General features: G+C 53.3%; 1 protein-coding gene across 3 annotated transcripts; it reads left to right on the top strand.

The window, feature by feature from the left end:
- Positions 1-4,648: 4,648 nt before the first annotated feature.
- On the top strand, positions 4,649-26,704 carry FHL3 (four and a half LIM domains 3). Of its 3 annotated transcripts, none has more exons than XM_082233567.1 (6): positions 4,649-4,779; positions 22,598-22,785; positions 23,728-23,902; positions 24,074-24,243; positions 25,175-25,361; positions 25,497-26,704. In XM_082233567.1, the coding sequence occupies exons 2-6, from the start codon at positions 22,630-22,632 to the stop codon at positions 25,646-25,648; spliced, it is 840 nt and encodes a 279-aa protein (XP_082089693.1). In that variant the 5' UTR covers positions 4,649-4,779; positions 22,598-22,629; the 3' UTR covers positions 25,649-26,704. The 3 variants fall into 3 exon arrangements, with proteins under 3 accessions (XP_082089693.1, XP_082089695.1, XP_082089694.1); XM_082233569.1 differs by lacking the exon at positions 4,649-4,779 and adding an exon at positions 4,959-4,982; XM_082233568.1 differs by lacking the exon at positions 4,649-4,779 and adding an exon at positions 15,430-15,590.

Here is a 26,704-nt window from a genome sequence, read left to right on the forward strand (position 1 = left end):
GCAGGAGAGTTCCGGCGGAAACACTATGGCTATAGCTATGGGGGTCGGCGTGGGATGTGCAGAGGCGGATGGGGCTGCTCGGGGTTGGCGAGGGCGGGGGACGAACCGTCGCACAGCCCCTTCATCCGCGAGCGACATTAACCCTTGCAGAGCCGGGGGGTGAGGGGACGAGGATCGTGCCCAGTTTTGTGACCATTCCGACACGCGAATGTCTCGTGAGAATGGAGCAAACTGTATCCCTGCGGGCGTGGGGCTGGAGGCTGAGAGTTGCCCATTGTTTTCATTTTTAAAGAGATGGCTGTTTCAGCTCCTGCTGGCCGCGGAAGAAGCCCCCGTTGGGCCAGACGAGATAGAGGAGACACGTGTGTGTGTGTGTGTTTTGGGGGCGCCTGATTAAGTGATGAGACAGGAAGCTCTTTGTGAGGGCAGCCCACTCCCCTACTTGCTGCGTTGCGATTGCTGGCGCCCAACGGGCCAGGAGCCTTTCAGGGCAACCCTGCCGGAGGACCTTCTCTTGCAGCCGGTGGGGATGGGGTGTGCCTCAAATCAAGCTGTGCCCCGTCCTGGGCTTGGTGGAACACAGAGGGAAGTAGCGTCTTGGATTCAGCTATTGCCTTCAGTGGGAGGTCCACGACTTTCCCCGTCCCCAGCAGTGGGGCGAAGCTGCCTTGTCCACCAGTATAGCAACCCCCGGCGGCGGAGGAGGACGGGGACGGGGATGCGCGCGACCAATACCAGTGATCGCCCAAAGTTGTCCCCCAACTTTGTCCCACAGTAGCAGTGCCTTTTCTTCCTGATAACTTGTAAATGTCAGATATTTGCCTTATAGCAGGCACGTCCAACAGGTAGATCGTGATCTAGTGGTAGATCACTAGACGTCTGTGGTAGATCACTGGCTCCCCCCAAAGAAGCTCAACAACTTTGTCTCCCCTAAAAAAAGCTCAACATTACTGCCTTGCACCCCCAAAAAGGGTGCTTTCCTCTTCCCTAAAAAAACTTTTACCTGAACCCCCCAAAAGGGGGTAGATCACTGCAAGTTTTTAACTCTGTGAGTAGATCGCAGTCTCTTGGGAATTGGCCACCCCTGCCTTATAGCAAGGAACATTATTTTATTTTATTTTTAGTCTGAGAGCTGCATATAAGTGCCCCATTCCTGGGCACTTATTGCTCACCCATATTTCTTCAATGAGTGTGAAAGCAGCAGGGGGCATTTTGACTGTGAAGCTGAACTGGCTCATTCCCTGTACCCGACAAAATGGCAAATTGGTCCCTTCCCCCACCTGGTAATGTTCTGACTAGGTTGCTTTTCTGACAAAAAGGGGCTGCAGGGGTGTTTATAGAGAGGGGGCTCAAGGGAGCCAGGGCACATCCCACACTTGTTTGTCCTGGAAGTAATAAATAGGATCGACACATAAATTGTGTCCCATAAATAGGGACACAAAAGCTTGGGGGGGGGGACAAAGTTGTTGAGTGAGGGCAGGCTGTAAATTTGTACAATATTAATTATTAAATTCAAAAGGGATCCAAACCCTACAAAATAAACTTTCTGAACATTTCATTATTATGGTGGGGGAATAGCTGGAAGATCACCGTTGAGGGCTCAGAGGCTCCTGGACTCTTCACCGGAACTCTCTTTGCATAAGCTCTCTTCTCTTCGAAATGAAGGCCAAACCACCCATCACTATAATGATAAAAAGCACAGTCACTCCCAATCGTAACTCTCACCAACTTCCTGCTGAAACAAGGTGCCGTCTGCAGCAAAGCAACAACCTACTCTTGTCCCCTCCCTTTGCTACATATGAGTAACAGTGTTAGAAACTGAGATAAGAAAGCTAGGAGCTGAATGGCACCTTAAACCTAGGTTATGGACACACTTTTTTAAATAACAAGAATACAAAGCTGAAAATGAATAATGCAGTTAAAATATTATGTTCATTTTTCACATGGTGTGGTCCTTCCCTTGCCCACCCCCCTAATATTCTTAAGAGGGTCTCTCCTCCAGTCTTCAGGATGAGTGACTGGCCAAACACACCTTTCAAGGATCACTCCCCCACCCTGTAAGTTGCAAGAGGACAGGGTGTGTGGGTACACACACAGTCACTGCCGTCTCCCCTCCCCTCCTAACTTGGGGCGGGAGTGGGAGAGGCTAAGTCATGAGCACAGCATTGTACCCAGGTGGCACAATCTCCCTTCTCTCCCACTTTACACACATTTAACAGTATGCTGGCTCAGGAACTGTGTGCTCCGGTTGCAATTCCTCCCTTCTGTGTGTCCAGCAGGGAGGTTCACCCCATTACCTGCAGAAGTGGCTGAGATGCTCCTGCATGGGGTTTACCTCTTTGCTCTGTCTTTGGCAAGCCCCATGACAGTTAAAGCAACATGTTAAGGCATTCCTAGTATTGTTTGTAGTGGGAACACATTAATCCACTGCCCCAGGCTCAGATGCTCTCCTGGGATTCCTGATTGGGGCTCAGCAGCTTCATTCCTGTGTCTTTGCTGCTCAGAATCACCTCCATCCTGGATGCTGCTAAATAAGGGCTGTGAACTTGCATATTTGTTGATAGGGCATGATAGAGAGGGATTGGAGTCTGAAGGGCTCAGGCACTGTTAGGGGGCAGACGAACACCCCACCCCATCTCTTGACCTATTCCCCTCTTTTAAAAACTTCATTTAAAAAACCCAAGTTTTCTTCCAGGGTGGCTGGGTGAATTGCAAAACACAATGCAGGTGAAACCACAACCATCCACCTTAATTTGCCCAGAGGTTGTGGCTGCAGAGACCGATGTGGGAGAGACATGTTTTGTTGCAGCTGGGGCAGATGAAGGTGTCCAGTTGTGCTGCTGCAGATGCACCATGGTGATATTCAAAGATGTGGGTGTAATGGGTCTGTACCCCAGTCCTTTAAATACTATGGGTTACTTCCTGCTCTCCCCTCTCAGGTTCCCTGCAGGCTTCTCAAATCACTTGTGGGAAGCAATGAAGAGTCATGCTGAGATGCTGCCCAGCAGGGCTGGCCAATAGGACGGAAGAGAAAATGGTCACGGGGTGAGGGGAGAGTGGTGGGCCAAATATAGGAGCCAGAAGGTTGGTCTATACAGTGCTCCCCTGATGTGCTTAGGTACGTATGAATGAAGGGTGGGTGTCCTGGTGTGGGGTCATATCCTGCATGGGAACCTGTGACCCCTGCATGGCAAACACGAGCTCTTCTACCTCTCCAGGGTGCCAGCCCTTCATAATCAGGAGTTAAGGCAATGGGGCAAGGGGTGGAGTAGCAAAAGCCTCCTTCAGTGCCTGACTCCTGTGTGCTGCTGTGGCTGTTAGGAACCTGCCCTGTGGAGCTGCTGGTATTGTGGCCTTGATCTTTCTCTTTTGCCCCTGACTCGAGATCCCCCCCCCCAAGATATGCCAAAAGTGAGTAGGGGGCAGAAGCTCCATCTCCATCCCCAGCTCCCCAGACAAGTGCCCAACAGGAGGCATGCTACAGCTGCTGTTGTAGGGTCTCCTGTCTTCCCATTGGCTCCTTGTCAAAAGACTTTCCTTCCCTGGGTGGGTCTTGAGCCCTTGGCCCAGAAGGACTGTGGGATCCCTGTCCCTTGTCCCCTGTTCCCCCTATGTGTGGAGACAGACAGTAGCAGGGTATCAGCTGCAAGGTGGGTCTCTCTGGCAGGTGTATGTGTTCCCTATTGTGGTAAGTTCATGTTTGTGTGTTGGCGTCATCATCAGGACCATCCCAGGTTGCCATGCTTTGTTTCTAGGGATGCTGTGAAGATTCTTGTCATTTTGTATTGAAAAGAGGACGAGCCCTTTTGGAAAAATGGAAGCGGAGTTGCAGCGATTCTAGTTCCAACTTGAATCGGAGCAACGAGGATTGGGGGTTGGTAAATCTTTCACGGTTTTTGTTTGTTTGTTTTGTAAAGCAGGAAAGCCCGGCTCGAGGGAATTCAACCCAGAGCAACAAGGAGGGAGGCAGCAGAGGTCTGATGCGACTTATCAGGCTAAGCCCGGGAAGAGCCCGCATTCAGGGTTGACCCAGCAGCATCGGAGCGGGGAATGCTTCTATTTATGTTAGAGTCCACTGGAGTCGTCCCACTGGATCGGGCGGCCTCAAACGGGACACGGCTGTCCTAAATGGAACTTTACTTTTAGTATAATCTGTATAACCACGAGCAATATAAGATCAAAGCCGCAATCCTGTGCATGCTTATTTGGACATGAGCCCCATTAAAATTCGAGGTATAGGGGGGCTCATTTCCAAAGAAACCCACAGCGGAAGCCTCTTGCGCCTTTGAATTAGCGCACCGGGGCAGTGGAACTGCGGGCTCCGGGATCAGCGATGCCGCCACCGCCTTAGGGCTGCTGTACTCTATGCTGCGTTTGCTGCTGTTCCAGGTCGGGGCAGGCACCGTCGGGCCAGGGGAGCCGCCTTGATCCAGTCCCGGGGCAGGATCAAGAGGACGGACGCCCGGCGATGACTGCTGCTGTTGCCCCTCCGGCCGGCCGGCCGGGGGCAGCCTGCCCCGCGCCCAGGAAGAAGCCTGGCCAAGCCGCGGCGAGGAGGCCTCTGGGCCGGCGGCAGGGGGCTCCTGCTGGGCGGGCCCTTTGGCGGCGACGGCGGCCCCCTCCCCTCCCTAGTGGGCAGCGGCGGCGGCGGCTCCGGCTCCGCCCCGCGAGGGCAGGCCAGGGAAGCAGGCGCGGCCGCCGCCACTTCGACTCGGGCAGGCGGAAAGAGGGACAAGCCGAGCGCCTCTGGCGAAGCCGCGGCTGGACAGGGCGCAGCAGGTGGGCGCGGCGGCGGCTGGAGGGAGCGAGGCAGGGGGCGAGGGGGGGGTGGCACCGCCTCGGCTTTGTTTCCCGGCGCTCGCACCCTGGCCGGCTCCGCGTGGCGAGCGCCTGCCAGCGGGAGCAGCCGGAGTAGGACGCGGCGAACCGGCGCGCGACTCCTCGGCTGCCTGCGCGACGGAAGAAGGCGTCCTTTTTTTCGGGTGCGCGCGCGCGAAAAGAGCTCAGACCCGTTTCTACCTCCCCCACTCCGGGCGCGGGCTGAGACCCTTTTGACCCCCGGGCAAGCGGGTCCCCTCACCGGTCCCGGGAGGCAGCGAAAGTTTGCCCGCAGGGGAACGCGCCTTGGAACCCCCGACGGCAAAGGCGGAGCTGCCGCTGCGTCCGGACGCGGTTGCCGGGGGGCTTGAAAACCGAGCTTGGCGGAGGGAGGCGTCCCCTCCCCGGCTTCGCGGTTAGAAGCGCGCTGTGCAGCCTCGCCCAGGTAGGGCAGAGGGGGTGGGGAGGACCTCCCCGTCCTGTGCAGCTTCCGACGCGCGGAGACAAAGCGCGCCGGCCCAGCAACGCCGGGGAGGGGGGCAACAAAACAGGCCCAGGGGTCTCCACGTCTCCGGAAGGCCCTTTCCCACCTCCACTCTTCACGTCGGAAGCAAATGTGTGAATGAGCGCCGTGTGGGTCAGAGGATGCGGGAGAAATCTCGTGGCAGGAGAATTTGCGGAAAGTTGGAATAATACCTGGGGATTCTATGGCGCTTTGGCAGGAGGTGTCCCCCCGTTTAGTACCTGAGGCAGGAAGCCCAAATGGCGCTGACTCGTCCCTGCCGATGGTTATCACAGAAAACTCCGACGACCACTAAGAGTTTTGTGCTAAACAGCTAGCCTGGGGGTGCCCTGCAAAGGTTCCCCAAAATCTGCCGCTTGGGGCAGCCTGACCCTGTTTAACGGTAGGGTATGCCTGCCTTCAACATTCTCCAAGGTTTTGAGAGTAAGACCAAGTTATAAAGACAAGAAATCCCTTGCCTTCCCGCAAGACCCCTTCCATTCTCATCTGTTTTCCACTCCGTGTCTTGTGAGTGACAAAGACCAGTTGAGAGCTGAGCTTGGGGGTCCGGGTTACACCCCCCCCCGCCAGCTGCTGCATGTGGCTGTGTCCATCTTCAACACCAGTCCCATGTTGTTTGGATGTGTTACAGGATTTGCAGGGTGGGGGGAGCTCATACCCTCAGGTTCAGGTTGCTGCTTTGTGTGTTATGAATCTCCTCCCCCAAGAGAGGATTTTCTTCATGTGAGTGCTGAACCCTCAACTGGGAGCTCTGGACGCTCGAAATTTTTTTTGGAGAGGGGGTTATATGGGGAAATGAGCACAGCCAGATGTCCCTTCAGTTTTGGATAGGCTGACAGTTTTGGTCAATGAGACAGAATGATTCAGTCAGGTTCTCTTCCATCCCAGTGCAGACCCTGTCCCAAATGGGTGTGCCCTAAATATGACCATGCTCTAATTGGCAATCTTGGGAATGTAGGTGCTCCAGTTACAGGGTTCGGAGGAGACAGCACAGCGAATATGGCAAATACCTTTTGTGCAGGCAGGGGAGCCAGCGGTGGCCACAAGGGTCCCACAGTTGACTTGGCATAAGATATTGAGTTGAAGCATCAGGCTTCTTGATTGTAAATGTCCTAACTAACATTCCCACCCACCCACAACATTTGTAAACAGATTCATTCCAGCTCCTTTGTTTTTATGGCTACTGGCTTAAATGAACTCCCTGTGAACAGATGCTTTGTGCATTGTTTTTTGAAAAAGTGTGCTGGGAATCAAGTTTCCAGGACTTCCAGATTCATTCCACTGCCACCATGCTCTTTTACACTGCCTTCCATGTTTGCTTTTCCTGCGGAAAGGGGAAGCCTGCCCTCTCTTCCTGCTGCTGCTGCTGCGGGTGTCTCTGGGCTGTCCAGCTGTGGACAGTTCAGGGCTGGAGGAAAGGAAGGATGTGTTGTTGTTGTTCACAAGGAAATCCACTTTTCTGAGTTTGTGTTGTGCCCCAAGGTGACTGGGCTCATCTCTGAAGCACATGGGGACACCTTTTCATCTTGAGTCAGCAGGGTGGCTGAGTAATATATTTCCTACATGGTTTTCTTAAATTAAAATATTTCATCCAAATGGCTTCCAACGTAGTTTAGTGTGTGTGTGTGTAGGTATTCATACCAAATGCAATGCAGTAAAAGCAACTGCCTTTGCACAAACAAGAAACTGATAGGAAATATGAAGCCTTGAGCCACCGGGCTGCCTCCTGACTTTAAATGTTCGGAGATTCAGACAAAAGGAAGTCCTTCCTTGCTCAGTGCATAGTTATATTATAGCATTCACTACCACAAGCTCTAGTGATGGTCACCAACTTGGATGGCTTTATAAGGTAATTAGATTAGTTCAGGGAGGATAAAGCTATGTTCTCCCTTTGCCTCTGAAGTTGTTGGGAATCGTAGGTGGGGAGAGTAGATGTTACACTCAAGTCCTGCTTGTAGGCTTCCTATAGGCATCTGGTTAGTTTGCAGTGTTTCTCAAACTTGGGTTTCCAGCTGTTGTTGGACTACAACTCCCATCATTCCTATCTAGCAGGACCAGTGATCAGGGATGATGGGAGTTGTAGTCCTACAACAGCTGGAGACCCAAGTTTGAGAAACACTTTGAACCCCACCTTTCCTCCAAGGAGCTCAGGGTGCTGTAGTTCATACTACTCTTTCTCCCCATTTTGTCCTCACCACAATCTTGCAAAGTAGGTTTAGGCTGTGAGACCATGACCGGCTGGCCTAAGGTCAACCTGTGAGCTTCATGACCCAGTAGGGATTTGAACCCCTGTCTCCCAGGTCCTAGTCCAACACTTTGCACCACACTGGCTCTCTAGGTGGCTGCTATGAGAACAAGATGCTGGACTAGTTGGGCCTTCAGCCTGATCCAGCTTTAGGGTCTTTCTCACGAGAAGCCACTGCTTTTAGCTTCACACTTGCAAATGCTCCCTGGTGGACTGTGACCTCCTTCCATCGAGGGATGCTTTCTATGCCTTTCAGAATCTACTTGAGGATCTCATTCTTGCTCTGCAGCAAAACATGGCAGGAGAAGATCTACTTTAGTAAGGCAGGAAGTTTTCATTTGGGCTGCTTGGCCAAACTCCTCTTGTAGGGCTTCTGATAAGCTTCCAAAGAGCCCAATGTGATTTCACTCTGGTTCAACGCTTGGGTGGCAGGGGAATCTTCCTATGATGTGTGAATACTCTCATCTCTTGTTTGCTTAAAAGCAGCTGAAGCAAACTGTAAAGTGGGTGTGCATGCCACCTAAGTTGCCCTCCTCTTGGTCTAGAACTGGAGACCTTGCCCCAGACTCCTCTCTTGTTATGGCAGCACTGAGCATAGGGGACAGGTCTGTTTAGCTAAATGGGCGGCGTTTTAAGGAGCTGACAAACATGGGTGTTGCTGGCTCAAACCTGGCCTGCCCCCACAAGCTTGTGCAACCTGCTGGGTGCTGGGCCTGCAGCTGGAAGCCAACGTGGTCTCTTTGCATAGATGCCTCATCATAGCTAGATTTTGACTCTCCTCTTTCAGTTAGGGGAGGCCGGATGGGGCTGAACCCTTGGCCATACCCAGCCAGCCTGCGCTTTCTGCGCTGGAGGGCTCCTTGTCATTTTGGGCTAGGCTGGAGGCCGGGCTCCAAGGCTGCTGTTGCATCAGTGTTCTGGGGGCAGCCTTGCCTTATCACACCAAGAGATCCTCAGACAAAGGAATTCACTGCAGACGATAAACTGACTAATCTATTTGAGACGGTGCCAGCATCATATTGGAGATGCCAATCTGGCATCTCATCTGGTGACTCTTCCTCTGCTGCCAAGGCTGTGGTTGCCTTTCCTGGAAGGAGCATCTTTGAGCTTTGGGGCACTCAGAGCCTGCCTTGACCACAGGAGATCCAGCTTGTGATGGTGGTGGCAGTGGCATTTCATGCTCTCTCTTTTTTTTACTAGTATCACTTATCCAAAGACATATAACTGTGAGTTAGATATTTGCACTCTGAAAGGAGAGGCATTTGGAAAAAGGTGAAGCTGCAGATACTGCTATCACCCTGATGCTTAGGGAAATGAGAGATATGAACATACGAAGCGACCTGTTACCAGGTCAGACCATTGGTCCAGCTAGTTCAGTATTGTCTACACTGACTGGCAGCAGTGGCTCTCCAAGCTTTCAGGCAGGGGTCTCTCCCAACCTTCCCTGGAGATGACACTGGGGATTGAACCAGAGACCTTCTGCATGCAAAGCAGCTGATCAACGCCAAGCTCTTGAAACTGGTGACTCTCCAAGGCTGGGAGGCAAGAACTGCTGAGTTTAGGCACCTGGCTCCCAAAGGGGAACCTGATACACAGGGTTTCTGTGCTGAGATGCCCCTTCCCAAGGCAGGGTTTGGATTTTGGCGAGGGTAGCTCCTTCAGTGCTCAACCCTTCTTCATAGGGGGTTGAGTACCAGAACTCCTGGGGGCTTCACGGTTGTGCTTATGCCTCATAGGGACCTCGGGGGCAGGATCCTGGGACTTTCACACATGCTTGTGGGGCAGTCTGGTTGCTGGACAACTACTGAAAGCACAGAAAGAGTAATGTATGTGCAAAAAGGAGGTGCTGTGTGGTATGGAGCACAGCTTAACTCTGGGGTTCTCCCAGAACGCCATGTAGGCTTGGTGGTGGGACTGGCACACATTTTGCTGTTTAGCTTTGGAGTGTCAGAATCTGGTGCCTCCAAATCCTATTGAAAACCATTTCTTAGCCGTGTGCTTCATTATTATCACAGTTATGTCCCACCTTTGTTGCAAGGGTCCCAAGGTGGTGTACAAGGTTCTCCCCCTCCTCATGGTATTCCCACAACAACCCTGTGAAGTAGGCGAGGCTGAGAGGGAGTGGCTGGCCCAAGGTCACCTAGTGAGCTTCATGGCCAAATGGGGATCCAAACCCTGGTCTCACCCAGCTTGTAATCTGACACTCTCACCAATACACCATACACTTGGCTGTAGGAACATCTCTTGGCTGTCTAAAGCACCACATTTGATTCCCTGCAGGAGACACTGGACCCTTTCAGTCCAGAATTCAAAAGATTCCTATAAATAGAGGCTGAGAGGCAGTGACTGACCCAAGGGTCACCCAATGACCTTCATTGCCAAGTGGGGATTTGAACTCTAGGCTCCCAGGGCCTAGTCTGACATTCTGACCACAACACCTTGTTTCACGGCATTGCTTAAGTGGGACACAGCGATTCTGCACAAGACGTGGAGAGGGCTGTCCAGTTGAGGGGCAGGGACATGCTTTAGGTGGTTTTGGGGTTCTGCATCCTGTTTCTCCCCACATGGGAAGCCCTCCGCAAGTCTGCTGGAATAAGGCAGTGGATGTGGGGCTTCCTGTTGTGGGAAATGTGTGAGGCGGAAGAAGCAGAGTGCAGACCCAGCCTCTGTTGGCTTCCTCATTTTTACTAATATTTATTTGTTCAGCTCTTAAAGGGACTCATGCTCAGTGACTCATTACAGAGCAGGCTGGAGGTGACTGGGAGGAAGGTCCAAGCTCTGCTGGGCTGCTGCTGCTTGCAGGCATTCAAAGAGCAGCAAAAGACCTCTTCACGTAGCGCACCAAGTTAAAGGATGCAATCCACTCCTACTTGTTGTGATGGACACCATTATGGATGGCTTTGGAAGAGGATTAGACAAAGGCTATTGATTCCCAGTTGCCACAATGGCTGTGCTCTGCCTCTGAATGCCAGTTGCTGGGAATCACAGGTCTCAGATCCTGCTTGTGGGCTTCCCATTGGGGCATCTGATTGGCTGCTGAGAGAACCTGCTGATCTGTTAGAGGGGCCTTTGTTATGATGCAGCTGCAGGGCTTTTTTGTGTTCTCATGTTAAAGACAAATGAATGACTTGTTTTATTTATTCCTTTATTATTATTTTATTATTGCATTAATATCCCACCTTTTCCCCACTGAGCTTACCTGCTTCTCCTCCCTGTTCTTATTTAATCTCCACAACAGCCCTATGAGGTAGGCTAGGCTGAGAGCCTGTGACTGGTCCCCAAGGTCACCCAGCGACCTTCATGGCCAAGTGGGGATTCGAACCCTGGTGTCACCCGTCATAGGCCGGCAGCCTCACCACTGCATCACAGACTTGACTTGGCTGTAGGAACATCTCTCAGCTGTTTATCATCTTTGCAGGCACACTCCTTTTCTACTAAAATGCCATATTTGATTCCCTGCAGCAGGAGACACTGGACCCTTCCAGTCCAGAACTCAAAAAATTCTGGTCAGTGGTGTTTCTGCCCAGCAGCACTTGGGCCGGCCAGACAGACTTGCTTCTTCTCAGTGCCCAGTGTTTTCTGAAAACCAGAACCCAGCTTGCACTCAGTTTGCCACAAACAAGCTCTCCCGCCTGCCTGCCACCCTTCTATGGCAAGAGGGGAAATTGCTTGCTCAATCAGCCCCCCAGCAAGAGGATGTGGCACAGGAAATGCAAGCAGCCTGGAATCCCAGCAGAGGGATCTGCAAAAACCTCCCCTCCCCACCCCAGCATCCTGGCCTCTCTCCCCATGGAGTGCCCTTCATTGCCAAACTAGGGCCAAGCAGCTGCCTCTGATGACAGATTCAGTGGGGCTTCCATTGTTGCACAGCCAGGATTTTCCTCTCTCTTGGCTTTCATAGCTGCAAATATGTCCAGTTGCAGCAAAGAGGAACCAGTGAAGGTGGAGTGAGTGTTGATGCCTCATAGCTGGAAAGGATGGTAGTTCTCTCATTGCTAACCATCACCCTGCCTGTCTTTACAAGGCCATCTGGCAGCGTGTCCCACCCCAGGAGCTTGGGATGACCATACTGCCCACTCTTTCCATGGGGCTCAGTCTCAGTGCCATCTGTGTTCAGTGCCAGGGCCCAGCCTGCAAATGGGTGCTCCTGTGGGCATGCAGGACATCCTTTGTCTGGATCGCGCTCTATAACTTGTAGCGTGAACAATCCCCACATAATCCAGATTTCCAATAGGTGGTGGAATTCCCAGACATAGGCAGGCTGGCTTGAGCCAACATCACTCCCCACCTCCTTTAAAACTTAAGCAGGACCTCTGGGAAGTGGGCACACTTCAGACTTGTCAGATCTCCTTGTTCTTTTTACTAGAACTCCAAGATCTGCCAACCAGAACCAGGTGCAAAGACACCGAATTAACACACTGGATTCCTCGGAGAACATTCTGAGCCCAGGAATTTGCTTTCAGTCCTAGAACTAAATTGAGCTCATTGTCCTTTCTCGGGTCTGTCTCTCTCACATACATCCAGCCCTGCCTACTCTAGGTAGTCTTCTCTTCACCAGGCTAAACAGTCCCAACTCTCTCAACTGTTCGTCTTCAGGCTTTATTTCCAAACCCTTGATTATCTTGGTTGCCCTCCTCTGCAAACATTCCACCTTGTCAATATTCTTGTGGTGCCCAGAAGTGGACACAGGCCTCCAGGGGGTGGTCTGACTATGGCAGAAAAGCAGCTCTTTCCTTCTTTATTGGCTGCTCCTGCCTTGGTGGGAAGAAGCTGCCTTCCTTGTGTAACTGATTGGGGAGACATCCGAAAGAGTTAAATGTTTCTGAGCACTAGGAAATCATTAACGAAGGTTGATCCAGGAGAGGAGGGGGGGGGTTTCCTCTCTGGAGCTACGTGTCTGGCTGGGCTCACCCTGCCTGCACCTGAGTGATGATGGAGCCATAGGAGTCTTGCTGAGGACAGGCTCTGTCTCTGCTTCTGGTGTGCTTCGGTAGAAGCTCTTCTGCTGAGAGCAGCTCCTTCTGGAGGAAAAAGGGCGTGTTGGGGCAGCTCAGGATTGTCCGGGTCTGCTGTGCTGCCCCAGCATACTGCTGTCTTTGGGGAACGAGGCTCCGTAAGGTGACTGGGGCTGGATCTCCCCTGTGCTCACCTTTCAAAGTGATGGGCGGCTCTGCTGCAATCTGGAGGTCATGTAAGGGGCCATGCTGGCTGGTTTTTCTCTGCACCTGGGAAGGTCAAAGGTGCCTCCTGAAGGGCTGCCTGAATTTATGTTCAGGGTTGAACCAGCCACTTTGGGAAATGACTTCAGTGTTCCTATTTGGCCATTGAATTTCATATGGAGGGTTCACAGTGTCCCTAAGAGGAATAGTGGCCAGGATTTCTTGCAGGGCCTGAAAAGCTTGGAGCGTCTGTGACCCTGGACAGCTCCTCAAGCTGGCCCTAGCCTCAGGCCCATGGCCCTTGGGGAGCCCCTCCTGGCTTCACCCAGTGCATGCCAAGGCCCGCTCTGAGACCCCTAGGTTATCTTTGGCTGGCAATTATTCAGGCTAGTGAGGCAGCCACAACATCCACCCCTTTCTCCCCCCGCAGTTTGACTCAGCAGCCTGGAATGTTCCTTCTCCAGCTCTCCTCCAGGGAACCATCACTCCTCCTTCCTCCCAGGAGACATCCTGGGTTCACAGGGATGGGGCATCTTTCATCCAAAGAAAGTTCCTCGTTGGGAGGTCCCCATCTGGCCCCAGAGGGTTTCCTGGTACAGCAAGGCTGTTGCTGCTCTGTTTTTCTCCCGGAAACGGGGGGCTGCTTTGGGGTTTTTCCAGCCAAGCCAGGAGCTGCAAGCATTGCCCTCTGCCCTGTTTCTATAGGCCATTCCACCCATCCATCAGTTTTGGAAGCTCCTAAGCCCCTGAGAGAGCCCCTTCATGAGAGATTTGGCGGTGGAAGTCCAAATAGCTCTCTGGGCTGCTCCCAGCCTTTATTGCCTGGTCCCCTGATGGCAATTGGGGCTCAGCCCTGCCTGGGATTTGGACTTGTTCCTGGCATTTTCCATGCTGTGCAACAGAGGGGCCTGCTGGATGCCCTGGGTGAGGCGTGCTCTTTCTCTCTGCGTGTGACATCAGACACACCCTTTAGTGTTTGTGCGCACATGTCTGCAGAACAGAGTTGAATCTCATGAAAACCCTTTTTGACTCTCACAGCAGCCCCTGGGAATCATAGCTGTGTGAGGGTGCTGGGAATGTTTTTACTCAATCTCCAGCCTCTCTGCAGAACTGGGTATCCCCAGAAGGAAAGTTTTAAGAGGCTTCAAAGAGATCCAAATCTGTACTTCTGAAAAAGAGAGGAAAAACCTCTGTATAGCTTGGAAAACCTTCATGCTGCTCTTGACAAAGTGTTTCTGGATGTTTGGACTGAGAGGTTCAAGGGACCTTTTTCATTGCATTGGTCCCTTGGGCTCCTTCACCCAACCCAGCACCCCTGCCCGGATACCGTTTCGGACCTGTGTCTTCTGCACCCATTTCTCAGCATGTCATGGGAAGGTTTGCAGTGAGAAATGGAGGCTTCTCCACTGCACAGAGGGTGCCTCTATGCAGCTTGAGTGTAATGTGTCGGCAGCTGTTTTTTGGGGACTCCATCCTTCTAAAGCTGCCCAGGAAAGAAAGTTTTCTGGCCTCCCAACTGGGTGGCTTAACCTTCTGGGGCTGCAGCACCTCCTGCAAGCTCCACATTTATCTGCGGCGACTGATCCATCTCAGCACCTTCGCAGCCTGGCAGGTGGGTGTTGGTGGCATTAGCCCCCCCAGGACACCCTCCCTGCCACTCTGCTTTCTAGCTACAGCCTTGAGCCAAGAGCAGTTGCTGCCTCCAGGTCTCTAATCTCTCTCCACCACCCCCACCACACACACACACACACACTTTCATTGAATGTTTGGCATCTCCCAGACTAAAAATACAACTCCAGAATAGAGGCAGCTCTTGAAGAGGGGTCCCCCTTGTGCCCCATCACGTGGCCGCACAAAATGTCAGAGGCAGCTGACCCCCTCTGTCTTGGTGCGTTCCCAATTTAAGAGCCTGCCCTTTCCCACCTGCTGCTTTCACCATCCTCGGGAGATGCCTCCCTATTCTTTTTTGAGCCTGGATCGTGCAGGGGCAAAAAATAGACTGGAGGATTTTCACATCTGCCTTCCTTGTCAACCTTCAGGCCCCTCCTGCCAGCCCCGAGGTCTCTGCATGGTGTCTGGAGACATGAGGGGCCAAACTCCAGGAGAAATGGGTGGTGTGTGTGGGGGAGACCATCTCTGTTTGGTCTGATGTAGGGCTCAGGCACAGTTAGAGAGGCAAGGGACCCCATTCTTTGGCCCCCAGCTTTGTTTGTGATGTGTCACCTGCACCCCTCAGGCGCTGCTTGCTCACCTGCTGAGCTGCTGACATTGTCCACCTGGATGACCATTCTCTGGCGCAGCAACCTCCCCCTTGACAAATGCATCAGGACCCTTTTTCATGGGTTTCTTACAGTGCCTTTTGTTTTCAGATGGCCTGAATCTCATCACTTACTGGATATGAATGCCGTCTGCAGCAAAGGGCACTTGGGCATATTTTTCAGCGCTTGGAAAGATACATGAGTGGGACTTGATGCTTCCCCCATTGCCTGCTGCATATAACTTAAAAGCAACAAACCGTGGAAAACAAACATGTTCACAATTGGGACTGTGCGCACATGCAGACATGCAGACATGCACGCACACACACACACGCACACACACCCTAGCTTGGCTTCCAGGGCACATAGAAGGAAGTCCTCCTTCAAGCAGGGCGTAGTTAAAATTATGGAACTTGCTCCTGCAGGAGGCAATGATGGCCACCAACTTGCAAGGCTTTAAAAGAGGATTCGGCTGGTTCATGGAGGAGAAGGCCATCCATGGCTACTAGCCACAATGGCTACTCTCCCTTCACAGTTGGAGGCAGCCATGCTTCCAAATACCATTTGCTGGAAACCAAAGGAGCCCTGTGAGTTCTTGTGCTTACATCCTGCTTGCTGGTTTCCCACTGGGGCATCTAGTTGGCTACTGTGAGAGGAGGATGCTGGACTAGATGGGCCATTGGTCTGATCCAGCAGCAGACTCCTCTTATGTTTAGGTGAGAAGGCATTCAGAACGTGCATTTGGAGAGGGTGGGCCATGTTCCTTGTCCCTCCTTGTCTCCCTCCCCCCAAAACAATGGGCTTTGCCTTGTTTGTGTGCCAAAGGGGAAATCCAGGCCCCAGGGAGTCCTCCTGCCCAGCTGCATGGAGAGGAGAGCTTCTGCTTCTTCTGCTTCTGCTTTGGGCTGCTGCCTGCCGCCTCTCGCCTGCTGTGCGTGTGTGTGTGTGTCTCACTAGCACCACCCAAACCTCCTGCAGCAATGCTCTTAAGCAATCCTAGCGGAGAGCAGGACCTGGCAGCTGGAGGATGCTTACCTCACCCGACAAAAATGCTCTGTTACTCAGAAAATGAAAACTGTCTGAACTTTCTGGGCTGGGAGGAATTGCTGGTGGTATCTGTTTGAACCGCACCACAGCAGAGGTTACAGAGCCTCCGCAAAGGGGTAATTTCGTAGCTTCTCGAGCGCCGCGGAGACTGTGAGCCAGCGACTCCTTGGCTGGGAGTCCGAAGGGACCTCGGCTCATGCTTCAGCCTTCTGCTCGGAGAGGTGCTAGAGGAAACCCAGAAAATGACTCACCAACTGTCAGGAGTCTGTGCTTGACTCGGGTTGCCTCCCAAATACGGGAGCTCCTTTCCAGTTGGAGAGAAGTTGCTTCTGATAGCTGCGTGGGCCAGAGGAACAGCGAAGGTCAAGGCCTTCCAGTGGAAAGCAGACACCGCTATTATGAGCTTGACTGCCATTTGGATGTTGCCTGTGTCTGGGGTGTCATTGAGTGCTCTTGAGAAAAGGAGGGTTGAGTTGCCCAGGGGAAATACCATCCCCACTGGCAATGGGCCCCAACAGGGAATGCCTCCTTCCACAGTGCCCTTGTGACAAGGGCATGTCGAGGGGCTTGTGTGTGCTGTGAAAAGAGCTGGTGCCAGTGCTGTGTCCTCTTAACACCTGGTGCAAAAAGTAGGGCATCCACTAGGGAGGAAGCAAGGAAGCCCTCTTTGAAGCCAGCGGGCGACGTGTTCTTTTCAGTTATTTTCATTTTTACAGGGCCTTCTGATTTGCCTAACCTTGGCAGGCCAGAAAAAAGTGCTTGTGTGCGCAGCAAATGGAAATTGTGACCAAACAGCTTAGCATGTAGGAAGACAAACGTCTTCCTTCCAGTGTTGCAAGCTGTGCCTGTGTGGGTGGGTTGGAGATGCCACTGCTCTGAGTGTGTGTTTCCTCTCAATTGAGCAAACAGTTGCTGGCTTGTCTCTCTGCAGGTGGGTGAGGCAAAGCGACTCACCTCCAGCCTCTTCGACCCACCTGGCCTGTGAGGCCCCTGTGCAGAATGTAGGCCCTTTGGTTCATGGCACTGCAGGGTGGGGGGCCCCTTATAGGCTCTTGGATCATGCCCACCACACTCCTGTAGCTTTTCCTGTGGGTGTGTGGTGGAATTTTTACCTTACCTGCCTGTTGCTAGCAATTGTTTCCGCCACCCCTTTCACAGTATCTGCCTCCATCAGTTGCACACCCTACCCAAAATGTCACACATGGAGCTTGGGTGGAAGATTCTGTGTTGCATGTGTCAGCCTTCCTTTTCCACCAAGATTAACCTGCCTGTAAGCAAACGTTCCCTTTTCCAGTGGAAGAAGGCCTCCATGAGGTAGTGATGGCCACCTGCTGCTGACCTGGATGGCTTTAAAAGAGAATTGGACAAGTTCATGGAGGGTGATCAGGCTCACGATGGCTAGGGTCAGGGCCTGCCCGCCATCGCCACCACCAGAGAAGTGAGGAGAAGTGGTGGCGGCTTTCTGTAAGATCTTACAGAGATCATGTGGGATCTCGCCAGAAGCTGCCGCTACACGATCCCAGTAAGCAGGGCTTTGGTGGAAGGGTTGCACCTTCTTGTTTCCCCTCATGTGGGAAGATGGAACAGGTTGCTGCAGGCCATGGTCTTAACCTGCCCTGCCAGAGGTAGGAGGCCTTTGAGTACCATGGGCTGCTTGGACTAGCAGGTGGGGATAGCCCTGCCATTGACCTGCTTGGTGGCTTTCCAGAAGAGAGGCATCTGTCTGGCCCCTGTGAGAACAGAGTGCTGGACTAGACAGGCCCCCTTTGGCCTGATCCAGCAGCCAGGCTCTTTATGTGTTCAGTGGTCCTCAGTTCAAGAAACCCTTGCCCATTTTAGGGGCACAAGATCCCATCCGGCTCTGTAACTTGGCAGAAATCCTCACAGGGTTTTGAAAAAGCCAGGGAGGAAGCCGGGCCTGTTTGACTAATGCAGACGAGAAACCCCAAAGGGGGCCAAGCTGATAAGGTGGATGCTTTGGGGTGTCAGGTGTGCAAAAGTAGCTTTTCCCCTCTCGTGCCTCGGCTGGGGAAGGCAAACTCTGGATCATCTTTTTAAGGCAGTGAGGGCCAGCCACTGGGTGGCTTGTCTTTTCTGGAAGCCTTCCTCATGGAGGGATCTTGTCTTTTCTAGGCTATTTCCACCAGTTTCTGGACTTTCTGATCTCTCCTCCTAAAAAAGCAGAGGGAATTCCCTCAGCCTTGACCCTTCAGGCTGAGAAAAGCCAGACGTTTGCTCTCTGCAGTCTTGTCCAGTTGGTTTTGTGGGCAAGAGCCTGCTGTTTTCCACAGGCAGCAAATGGATGGACTCAAGGCGGCCAGGTGTCCCATAGCACCTCCAGACATCTCCCAAGAGGATGGAATGTTTTGCTTCAAATTGGCATCTCGGAGCAAGCAACGGTTTGTTGTGGCACCAAAAAGTCGAAGTGCCTGTTGTTGAAAGAACACTCTGCTCCCAGCTCCAAGATCCCTTAATACCACCTGGTGCCCTGGCCAGCAGAGCCTGGAGCTGTGAGCCGCTTTCCTTCTACAGGCTGCTCAGAGGAAGGAGTTGGCAAGGAAGGAGCCCTGGTCCCCATGGGGAGATTTTGCAATGGCAGAGACGGATTTGCAGTTAGCTCCGGCTTGTGCTGGGACTGTAATTGATACCAGATGATGTGTGCGCGCGCGCCCACTCTCACCAGGTCTGGAAAATCTCAGCTGTGCAGATGGAAATTCAATCCACCTCTGCTCTGATGGGGGAAGAGGAAAAGGTGCTCCGTGTTCCCCTCCTGCCTGCAGCGTCACCCGCCCCCCAAGTCACACTCTTGGAGACCCCTTTCCCATCCCCAAAGGGCTGCCATTTGCATCCCTGCCCACGGCAGATGGCCTGGATTCCTATGCCTGCATGAGGGATGGTAAACTGAGTTACTTCCTGCTCATTAGGGTCTGGTGCTATTCCAGATTTTGAAGGGCTTGCCTGGGGGGGTGGGGGCAGGGGGAGGACTATGGTTGTCTAATAGCCTGGAAAACGGATCAGGATTGGTCTCGGCTGCACACTCTCTCCCCCTCCCTGCCATGGCTTCCCTTGAACTCTCACTGCTGCGATATCGGGCGCAAGAGGACAAATGTGGGAAAGCTGGCTGTGCTGCAGCCCAAGAGCTGCCACTGTGCCTTCACTTTTGGATACCTGATTTATGTCCCTCCCGCTGGAAATAACTCCCTCCTAAGCTGCAGCTCTCCAAACAAAGAGCCACAGCGAGAGGGACTGTTTTGACCAAATTTGGAGAAAACTTTCCTTGAGTCGTTGAGCAATATCAGCCTGTTGCCTCTGCCGGCCCCCCTCTTCTGCCACCAGGGAAACTCTGCTGCTCCTACAGCAGCAGCAGCAGCAGCAGGACGCCGCCCTGTCCTGGGGGAGATCCTCAAAGATGGAAGCTCAGCAAGGGACAGTTGTGGCACTCAATTCCCCTTTGGGTGCTTAGTAAACGCAGCAGAGCCCTTGCTAGAGAGACCTGCCTACTGGGGGAGCACCCAACCGCTGGTGTCTCCCCCTTTGTGCAAGGCTGAGACAGGGTGGCTCTGTTTCCCTGGGAGGGCTCTGTTGCTTTGTGGGCAGAAGGCTTCAGAACCCTGAGAAGCCCCCGTTTCTGTGTTGTGCCTTCTGTAAAATGCCTTGCAGCCTGTCCTGTTCTCCCCCTTGTCCTGAAAGGCCACTTCCCACAATGCCTCTTGCTTCTTGGGTGGCCATACGCAAGTCCTGCAGGAATTCTGAACCCTGGAGCTCAGCTGACCTTCAGGGGTTTCCGAAGCAAAGGTGTCCAGCTGATACAAGCCGGAGTGTGGGCCTTGGTTGTGCAGATCGCCTTGGGGTAGCACTGGCAACTCTCTTAGGTGAGCAAGAGGAGACAGACGGGGCTCTTCTAAAATCAGAAAGGAAGGTAGATCAGTGGTGTTGCCTGGGCTGGGCTTAATGTTGCCTTGGCAGTTACAGAGAGAGAGTTTCAGCTGGCAAAGGGACTGGCCGCCTCTGGCACAGAATTGCTCCTCCTGTATCCCGTATCCAGGAAGTCAATTCTCTTCCTCCTCCCCATTCTTTGAAAATTGTGGCTGGCTTTGGGGCAGGGCCCCAGGGCAAGAAGCTTCCTAAAGCAGCATGTCAGAATTTGTGCTCTTTGGCTTTTATGTATGGCCAGGAGTGCATTTGTTTGAAAAAGAAAAGTTACTGTTTTTCATTTTTCATTTTCAGACAGATACCATAAAGACAGAAAGATAACCAATAACAGGAAAGCATACAAATCTCCCTGCAAAGGGGGTGGGGGTGGGGCTCGGATAAAGAGATATAAATGCATAGGTCTGACAATTTCTCTAAAGGAAAGTTAGTGCAAAATCATATGCTATAAAAAAGCTATTTTGCATTAATTAATACATCTAATAAAAACACTTTAGTAAGCTTGTCTGATTTTGAGAGGCCTTTTAGTACCCTGAGCTTTTGCATTAATTAATTTCTCGATCATTGCTGCTAGAGGCCCTTAATTACAATACCAATAATACTCCAGCGATGATAATACACCCCTTTTGGTCTTCCCTGAGCTTTGCCAGAGCCAGGCGGCTGCCATCAGAAGACAGTTCATGAAAGCTTTGCTCAGATTTTGGTTTGTGAAGAGGTTCACGTGAGTCAATGGCAGGGTCCTGTTTGTGGGGAGGTGTGTAATTTTTCTCCAAAAAACAGGTTCCAAAACGGCCGAGGCTGCAGGCAGAACCACCACCTAAAGCAGTAATTGCCAGGTTCTGTGCAGTCCTTCCGACATAAAGACGTTAGGGCAAATTTGAGACAACCTCCCAGGAGTCATGTCCCATCTATGCACACAAGCTTCAGCGTGGCTTCTCTGACCTGGGTTGATACATGCCAGGTATTATTGCAGGAAGGGAATAGTCACCCAGCTTGCCGTGATCAAAGCCTTGCATTGTTCTCTTGCCCTGTTCTGGGCTGTTTCCACTCTAAGAAGGGAAGCATTTTACTTCTAAGAACATGCGCAGAATCTCTGGCTGGAACCTGCTTTTCCCACCACTGGTCTAGCCATGTCATGAAGAGCTTCACCTGGTGAATTTCTGCATGTCAGGCGGCCATTAAGAGGCGCAGCTAATAGAACCATTTTTTTTTGTAAACAGCTTTGAGGTTTTTCTAAAATCAAGTGGCAGAAGCGGTCTTGAGAAATTTGAGAGCCCAAAGTTCTTCACTGCAAGCAGTATATAATTTTTTTACCAAACAAATAGAATAAAACTGAAAGGAGAAGTTGAGGATCCAAGATTGCAGTCTACTTTTACTGGAGAGCAAGTCCTGCTGCATTCATGAGCGTGCAGCATTGGATTGGGCCAGATGTGGTCAAGTAACCCTTTCCCCGAAGATAATACTTGCTGGCTTCTCTACAAGAATGATAGACTGTCACTACATAGAATCATCTGTTGCAAGTACTAACACAATCATGCGTATTTTACTCAAAAAGTAAACACCACTTACTCTCACATAGGATTGCACCACCAACCATTGTGTGCCCTGCCCTCTACCCCGTCCCACACCCCGAAGGGAGCTCAGGCAGGGACTCCCATTTCAAAGCAGCATTGCAGGGGGGCGGTGAGATTTGCCTCCTCCTCCTCCTCCCCTTTGTCTTTGGTTTGTTTCGAAAGGATTGAAATGTTGGAATTTCCTGGAGGCCAGGACTATGGCTCACCCTCCTCTGGTTCCAGGCCAGCTAGTCCAGGCATGCGGCAGGAGCTCCAATCTGGAGAGCAGCAGATGCCTGCCTTCCAAAGGTTCCTTGACCTCTTTGCTAGCACAGGGAACAAGCAGGAAGGGGCTGCAGGTTGCGGGGCTGGGGGAATGCAGTGATTCCTCGGAAGGGGACTTTGCTCCTCTTCGCCAGGAGGGTTAGCAGAGCCCCCCCCCCACTGCAAAAAGCTGGAGAGGCAACCTCGGTTCTCCTAAGCGCCTGATCTGCAGCGTATCAACCCAGGGCTCCTGGAACGTTTGCTGCTTCCAGAAAGGGGCAGCTATAAGCGAGCCCTAAATTACAGATTTTGGTGTGTGTGTGGGTGTGGGTGTGGGTGTGTGTGTGTGAGAGAGAGAGAGAGAGAGAGAGAGAGAGAGGTGACTGGATCTGTGAAGCCAGAGTGGGACTTGGCACTCTCCTTTGCTACAGGGTTGAGTGGCTTCCCCATCCCTCCCCACCAGCTGAACACATGCTCAGGAACAGCCTTGGCTCAGCTTTCTGTCACTGCCAACTGGGACTTAACCCTTGTCAGGGTTAGGAGCTGCTGAGGGAGGTGTGTGGAGCTGCACTGGAAATTTGGGTGCATGCAATTCAGTACTTTTGGCATTGTCCTTTCTACCAGCACCCCAAAGCAACAAGGGTTTGGAAGAAACGAGTTGAGTCTCTCTCGGTCTTGCCTGCAAGCGTTTGGGTGACCTTGCTAGTCTGCCAGCCAGCAAGGCAACAGTCCTCTCCTACCCCCCCTCTTTTCTGCCTGGGCAAGGAGGCTAACAGCCGCTCTCTTCCCTCTTCCCCCAGGACCCTTGTGCAGAGTCCCAGCCCACAGCAGGATGACTGAAGGCTTTGACTGCGCCAGCTGCAAGGAGTCCCTCTACGGGCGCAAATACATCCAGGTGGACGAGGGGCCCTTCTGCATCCCCTGCTATGATACCCACTTTGCCAACACCTGTGATGAGTGCAAGGAGCCCATCGGGCACGACTGCAGGGTAAGGGGGCAAGGCGGGGGGACCCTGGGGGGCGGTGGCTGCTCCTTGTCTTCCTAGTGCCTTTGGCCCAGGCATGAGCTGGGATCCTCCAAGCACAGGGGATTTTTGCAGTGCCCCTCCTGTATGTCAGGCACCTTTAGAAGTAACAACCAGTCCCATTGATGAAGCTGATCTTCCTCCCCTTTCCAAGCATGTGCTAAATGGATCCAGCAGGCAGCACCCCTAAGGGGAATGGGGTGTGTGTCCCCTCTTGGTAGGACCTTCTGGCAACTAAAGCAAGTTCTCTAGCTCATGAGTAAGGGGGGGGAGGTGTCTGTGCAGCCTCCTGAAAGGGACCAGCTGTGATACAAGGAAAGGACAGGCTAGGAAAGGAGGACCTTTTGCTCGGTGGAAAATGAGATGACCTTCCACCCCCCCACCCCCGCTTGCTAGCCAGCAAGGTGAGCTGAACAAGACCTCCGTGGGGAAAGGAAATGGCTCTCTTTGACTGCCAGGCAGCATGGGAAAGGGGGGCCACTGCCTCTGCCCTGCTTAGGGCTTCCCATTGGGGCATCTTGAGAAGATGCTGCTGGGGCAGGTAGACCCACTTTGGCCTGACTGCACCCCCAAAATGGGAGGAAATGGGCCCACGCTTAGGGCTGCTTCTGTACTTGCTCACCGGTGACCTTTGGGGAATCATAGAATTGGGAGGGACCCCAGGGCGCATCTAGTCCAGCCCCCTGTGATGCAGCAGCGCTTTGCTTCTTGGCCCCCTAGAGCCTCTTCCACAGAAAGATAGGTAAGAGTGGGCTCCAAATTCCTCCTCCTCAAAGGTGTGCGTTTGCCTCTTCCCTCCACCCCATGAGTATAGCATAAGGCCATTGTTTTCTCAGACAAGCCCCCACCCGCTGCCTCTCACTGCGACTGCCCCCTGACCTCTCCTCTCCTCCGTTCCAACTCCAGGAGCTCTACTACGAGGACCGGCATTACCACGAGGGCTGCTTCCGCTGCTTCCGGTGCGACCGCTCCCTAGCCGACGAGCCCTTCACCTGCCAGGGCCAGGAGCTGCTCTGCAACGACTGCTATTGCCGGGAGTTCTCCTCCCAGTGTGTGGCCTGCCAGCAGGTGGTCATGCCAGGTGGGCTGCTTTGCCCCTTCCCCCCATGGCCACGAGGGAGGGGGGCAAGGGGAGCCACCTCTGTAGCCAGGGTCACCACGGCTAGCATGGGTTCCCTAGAATCATAGTGCTGTTGATTTGGGGGTACCCCAGAGGTCATCCATTCCAACCCCCTGCGATGCCCCACCACAGGCTCCCGGAAGCTGGAGTACAACGGCCAGACGTGGCACGAGCACTGCTTCCTCTGCAGCGGCTGCCAGCAGCCCATCGGGGCTCGCTCCTTCATCCCTGAGCAGAAGGACTACTACTGCGTCCCGTGCTACGAGAGCAAGTTCGCCCCCCGCTGCACCCACTGCAAGAAGGTGGGGCCCCGCCTGCTTTTTTAATTGGTGTGCGGGGGGAGGGGGACAGCTGGGCAGGGGGCATCTCAGACCCTGCAGGCTTGGGTTGGGTGGGTGGACAGGGGGCTCTGTGCATATTACTCCTGTTCTTTCGCCTGTGCAGTCAGAGGCAGCAATGCTTCTGGATATCAGTAGCTGGAAGAGAGAGTGCTGCTCTCAGGCTCGAATTCTGCTTGCCGGTTTCCCATTGGAGCAGGGGCAGATCTACTATGAAACGAATTAAGCTGAAGCTTCACGGCCCCTAATACCAGAGGGACCCCAGAAGCAATTTAGTCCACATTGCTTAACAATTTTGGGTCTAGTAGACCCAACTGGAGTGGCACAATGCAAATTGGGGTGAGCTCCCGTTGCTTGGTCCCTGCTCCTGCCAACATAGCAGTTCGAAAGAACATCAAAGTGCAAGTAGATAAATAGGCACTGCTCAGGCGGGAAGGTAAACGGCATTTCCGTGTGCTGCTCTGGTTCGCCAGAAGCAGCTTAGTCATGCTGGCCACATGACCTGGAAGCAGTCTGTGGACAAAAGCTGGCTCCCTCGGCCAAGAAAGCAAGATGAGTGCCACAACCCCAGAATCAGTCATGACAGGACCTATTGGTCAGGGGTCCCTTTACCTTTACCTATATTTCAACAATCCCAAAGTTTGACAATCAGCAGCACAGACATTGTAAAGGTGTTGGGTCAACCCTATTGAAGAAGCTAACAGTTGTGACCCAAACTTCATTACTGGTTGCATAGGAGCCCCCATGACAGTTCCAGCTTCAAAATGTAGTTGTTGTTTTCCTGCCATTGCACTGAAGGCATCCGACTGGCCAGTGTGAGGGCAAAATGCTAGACTGGAGGGGCAACCCTTGGCCCAATCCAGCACCCAGACTCTTCTTCTGTTCTCCTGCTCAGTCGCTGACCAAGGGAGGCGTGACCTACCGGGACGAGCCCTGGCACAAGGAGTGCTTCGTCTGCACGAGCTGCCAGACCCCCCTGGCCGGGCAGCAGTTCACCTCTCAGGAAGACCAGCCCTACTGTGTCAAGTGCTTTGGGAGCCTCTACGCCAAGAAGTGCAGTGCCTGCACCAAGCCCATCACAGGTGAGATTGGGAGGTGGGTGGAGACACGGAGGCCTTTTGCGGTCCCTGAGGATAGGGGCCAGGGAGGGGTGCCCTGTTGCAAGTCCCAGCTGTGCCCACATCCCACTCTCCATCCTCCTCTCTTTCTCCCCCCAGGCTTTGGAGGGGGCAAATATGTCTCCTTTGAGGACCGCCACTGGCACCACAACTGCTTCAGCTGCTCCCGCTGTGCCGCCTCCCTCGTGGGCAAGGGCTTCATCCCGGAGAACGAGGAGATCCTCTGCCGCGACTGCGCTAGCGACCTCTGAGGCCGGGCCTGGTGCCGGTTGTCCTCCAGGCTTCCTGCATCCTGAAGCAGCAGCAACAGTGGGGCAGAGAGGATTCTCCCTCCCTGCTTCCCTTTCCCTGCCTCTCTGTGGCTGGGCCTCGGGGGCTGGATCCACACGCCTCCATAACTTTGTCCCCAGAGGTTGTGCTGCGAAGTGGGAGACCGCTCCCTCCCTCTGTCCCCTGTTTCCTGCTATTGCAGCCCAGCAAAGCCTGTCTATGCAAGGTCACCCCAGCATGGGATGCAGGGGGGATGTATGTCTGAACTGGTTGCAGCCTCTCCAACCTCCCACCAACCCCTGCCCTGAGCCTCCAGTTTCTGGGCCTAGCAGCTCCAAGCTCTCCCCCCCTGCCAAGAGTCCCCCCTCCTCCCTGCTTTTGAAGTGAGGGAGGTGGAAGCAGAGGCTGGAGGGAGGGCACCGCCCCATCCACCTCTTACGAGCCTCTGAGGGAGGGTGCTGCTCCTCCCTGCCCCCCAGGGGTCCTGCCCCCCATCTTTCTCCCCCCAAGTGTTGTCTGCAGTGGTAGGCAGGGAGGGTGAGTGGACCCAGGAGCAAACTTGTCAAAACAGGCAAGGCTTCAGCAGTGGGTCTCCCTTGCAGGGTGAGCGCTGAGGGTGCTCACGACCCTTTGGGTGGGCCTTGGCACTCTCTCCACCCACAGTGACTTTGTGGCCTGCTCAGTGCCAGCTGCTCTGCCTAGCAGGATCTCCAGAACGATACCAAAGTGACCCCCCATCTTCTCCAGCTGCAGGAAGCCACTTCCGGCCCCTATTCTCTATATCCTAAACTTTCTTCCTGGCTCCTTCTCTCTCCCCTCTTCCAGGGAATATTTTGCCCCCATCCTGTTCATGTACTGTGTAGCCAGTTCCTTGGATATTTTGCAGTGGGGGAGTCAGTGTGTGTGTGTGTGTTTTTCTCTCTCTGCCTGTCGGAGGTGGTGGTGGGGGGGACTCCTCCTAGCCTTGCCCATATCTGGCCAGTGTCCGCCCCCCCGCCCCCGCTTTCTGGCTTTATATAATAAACCATGTTACTGGA

The sequence above is a fragment of the Podarcis vaucheri genome, assembly GCF_965113315.1.
Source record: "Podarcis vaucheri genome assembly, chromosome: 7".
NCBI lineage: Eukaryota > Metazoa > Chordata > Lepidosauria > Squamata > Lacertidae > Podarcis > Podarcis vaucheri.

Coding starts and splice junctions, on each gene's coding strand:
- FHL3 (XM_082233567.1), top strand. CDS start 22,630: ATGACTGAAGGCTTTGACTGCGCCAGCTGCAAGGAGTCCCTCTACGGG. Junction 24,244..25,174: donor GCTGCACCCACTGCAAGAAG/GTGGGGCCCCGC, acceptor TCTCCTGCTCAG/TCGCTGACCAAGGGAGGCGT. Junction 25,362..25,496: donor CTGCACCAAGCCCATCACAG/GTGAGATTGGGA, acceptor TTCTCCCCCCAG/GCTTTGGAGGGGGCAAATAT.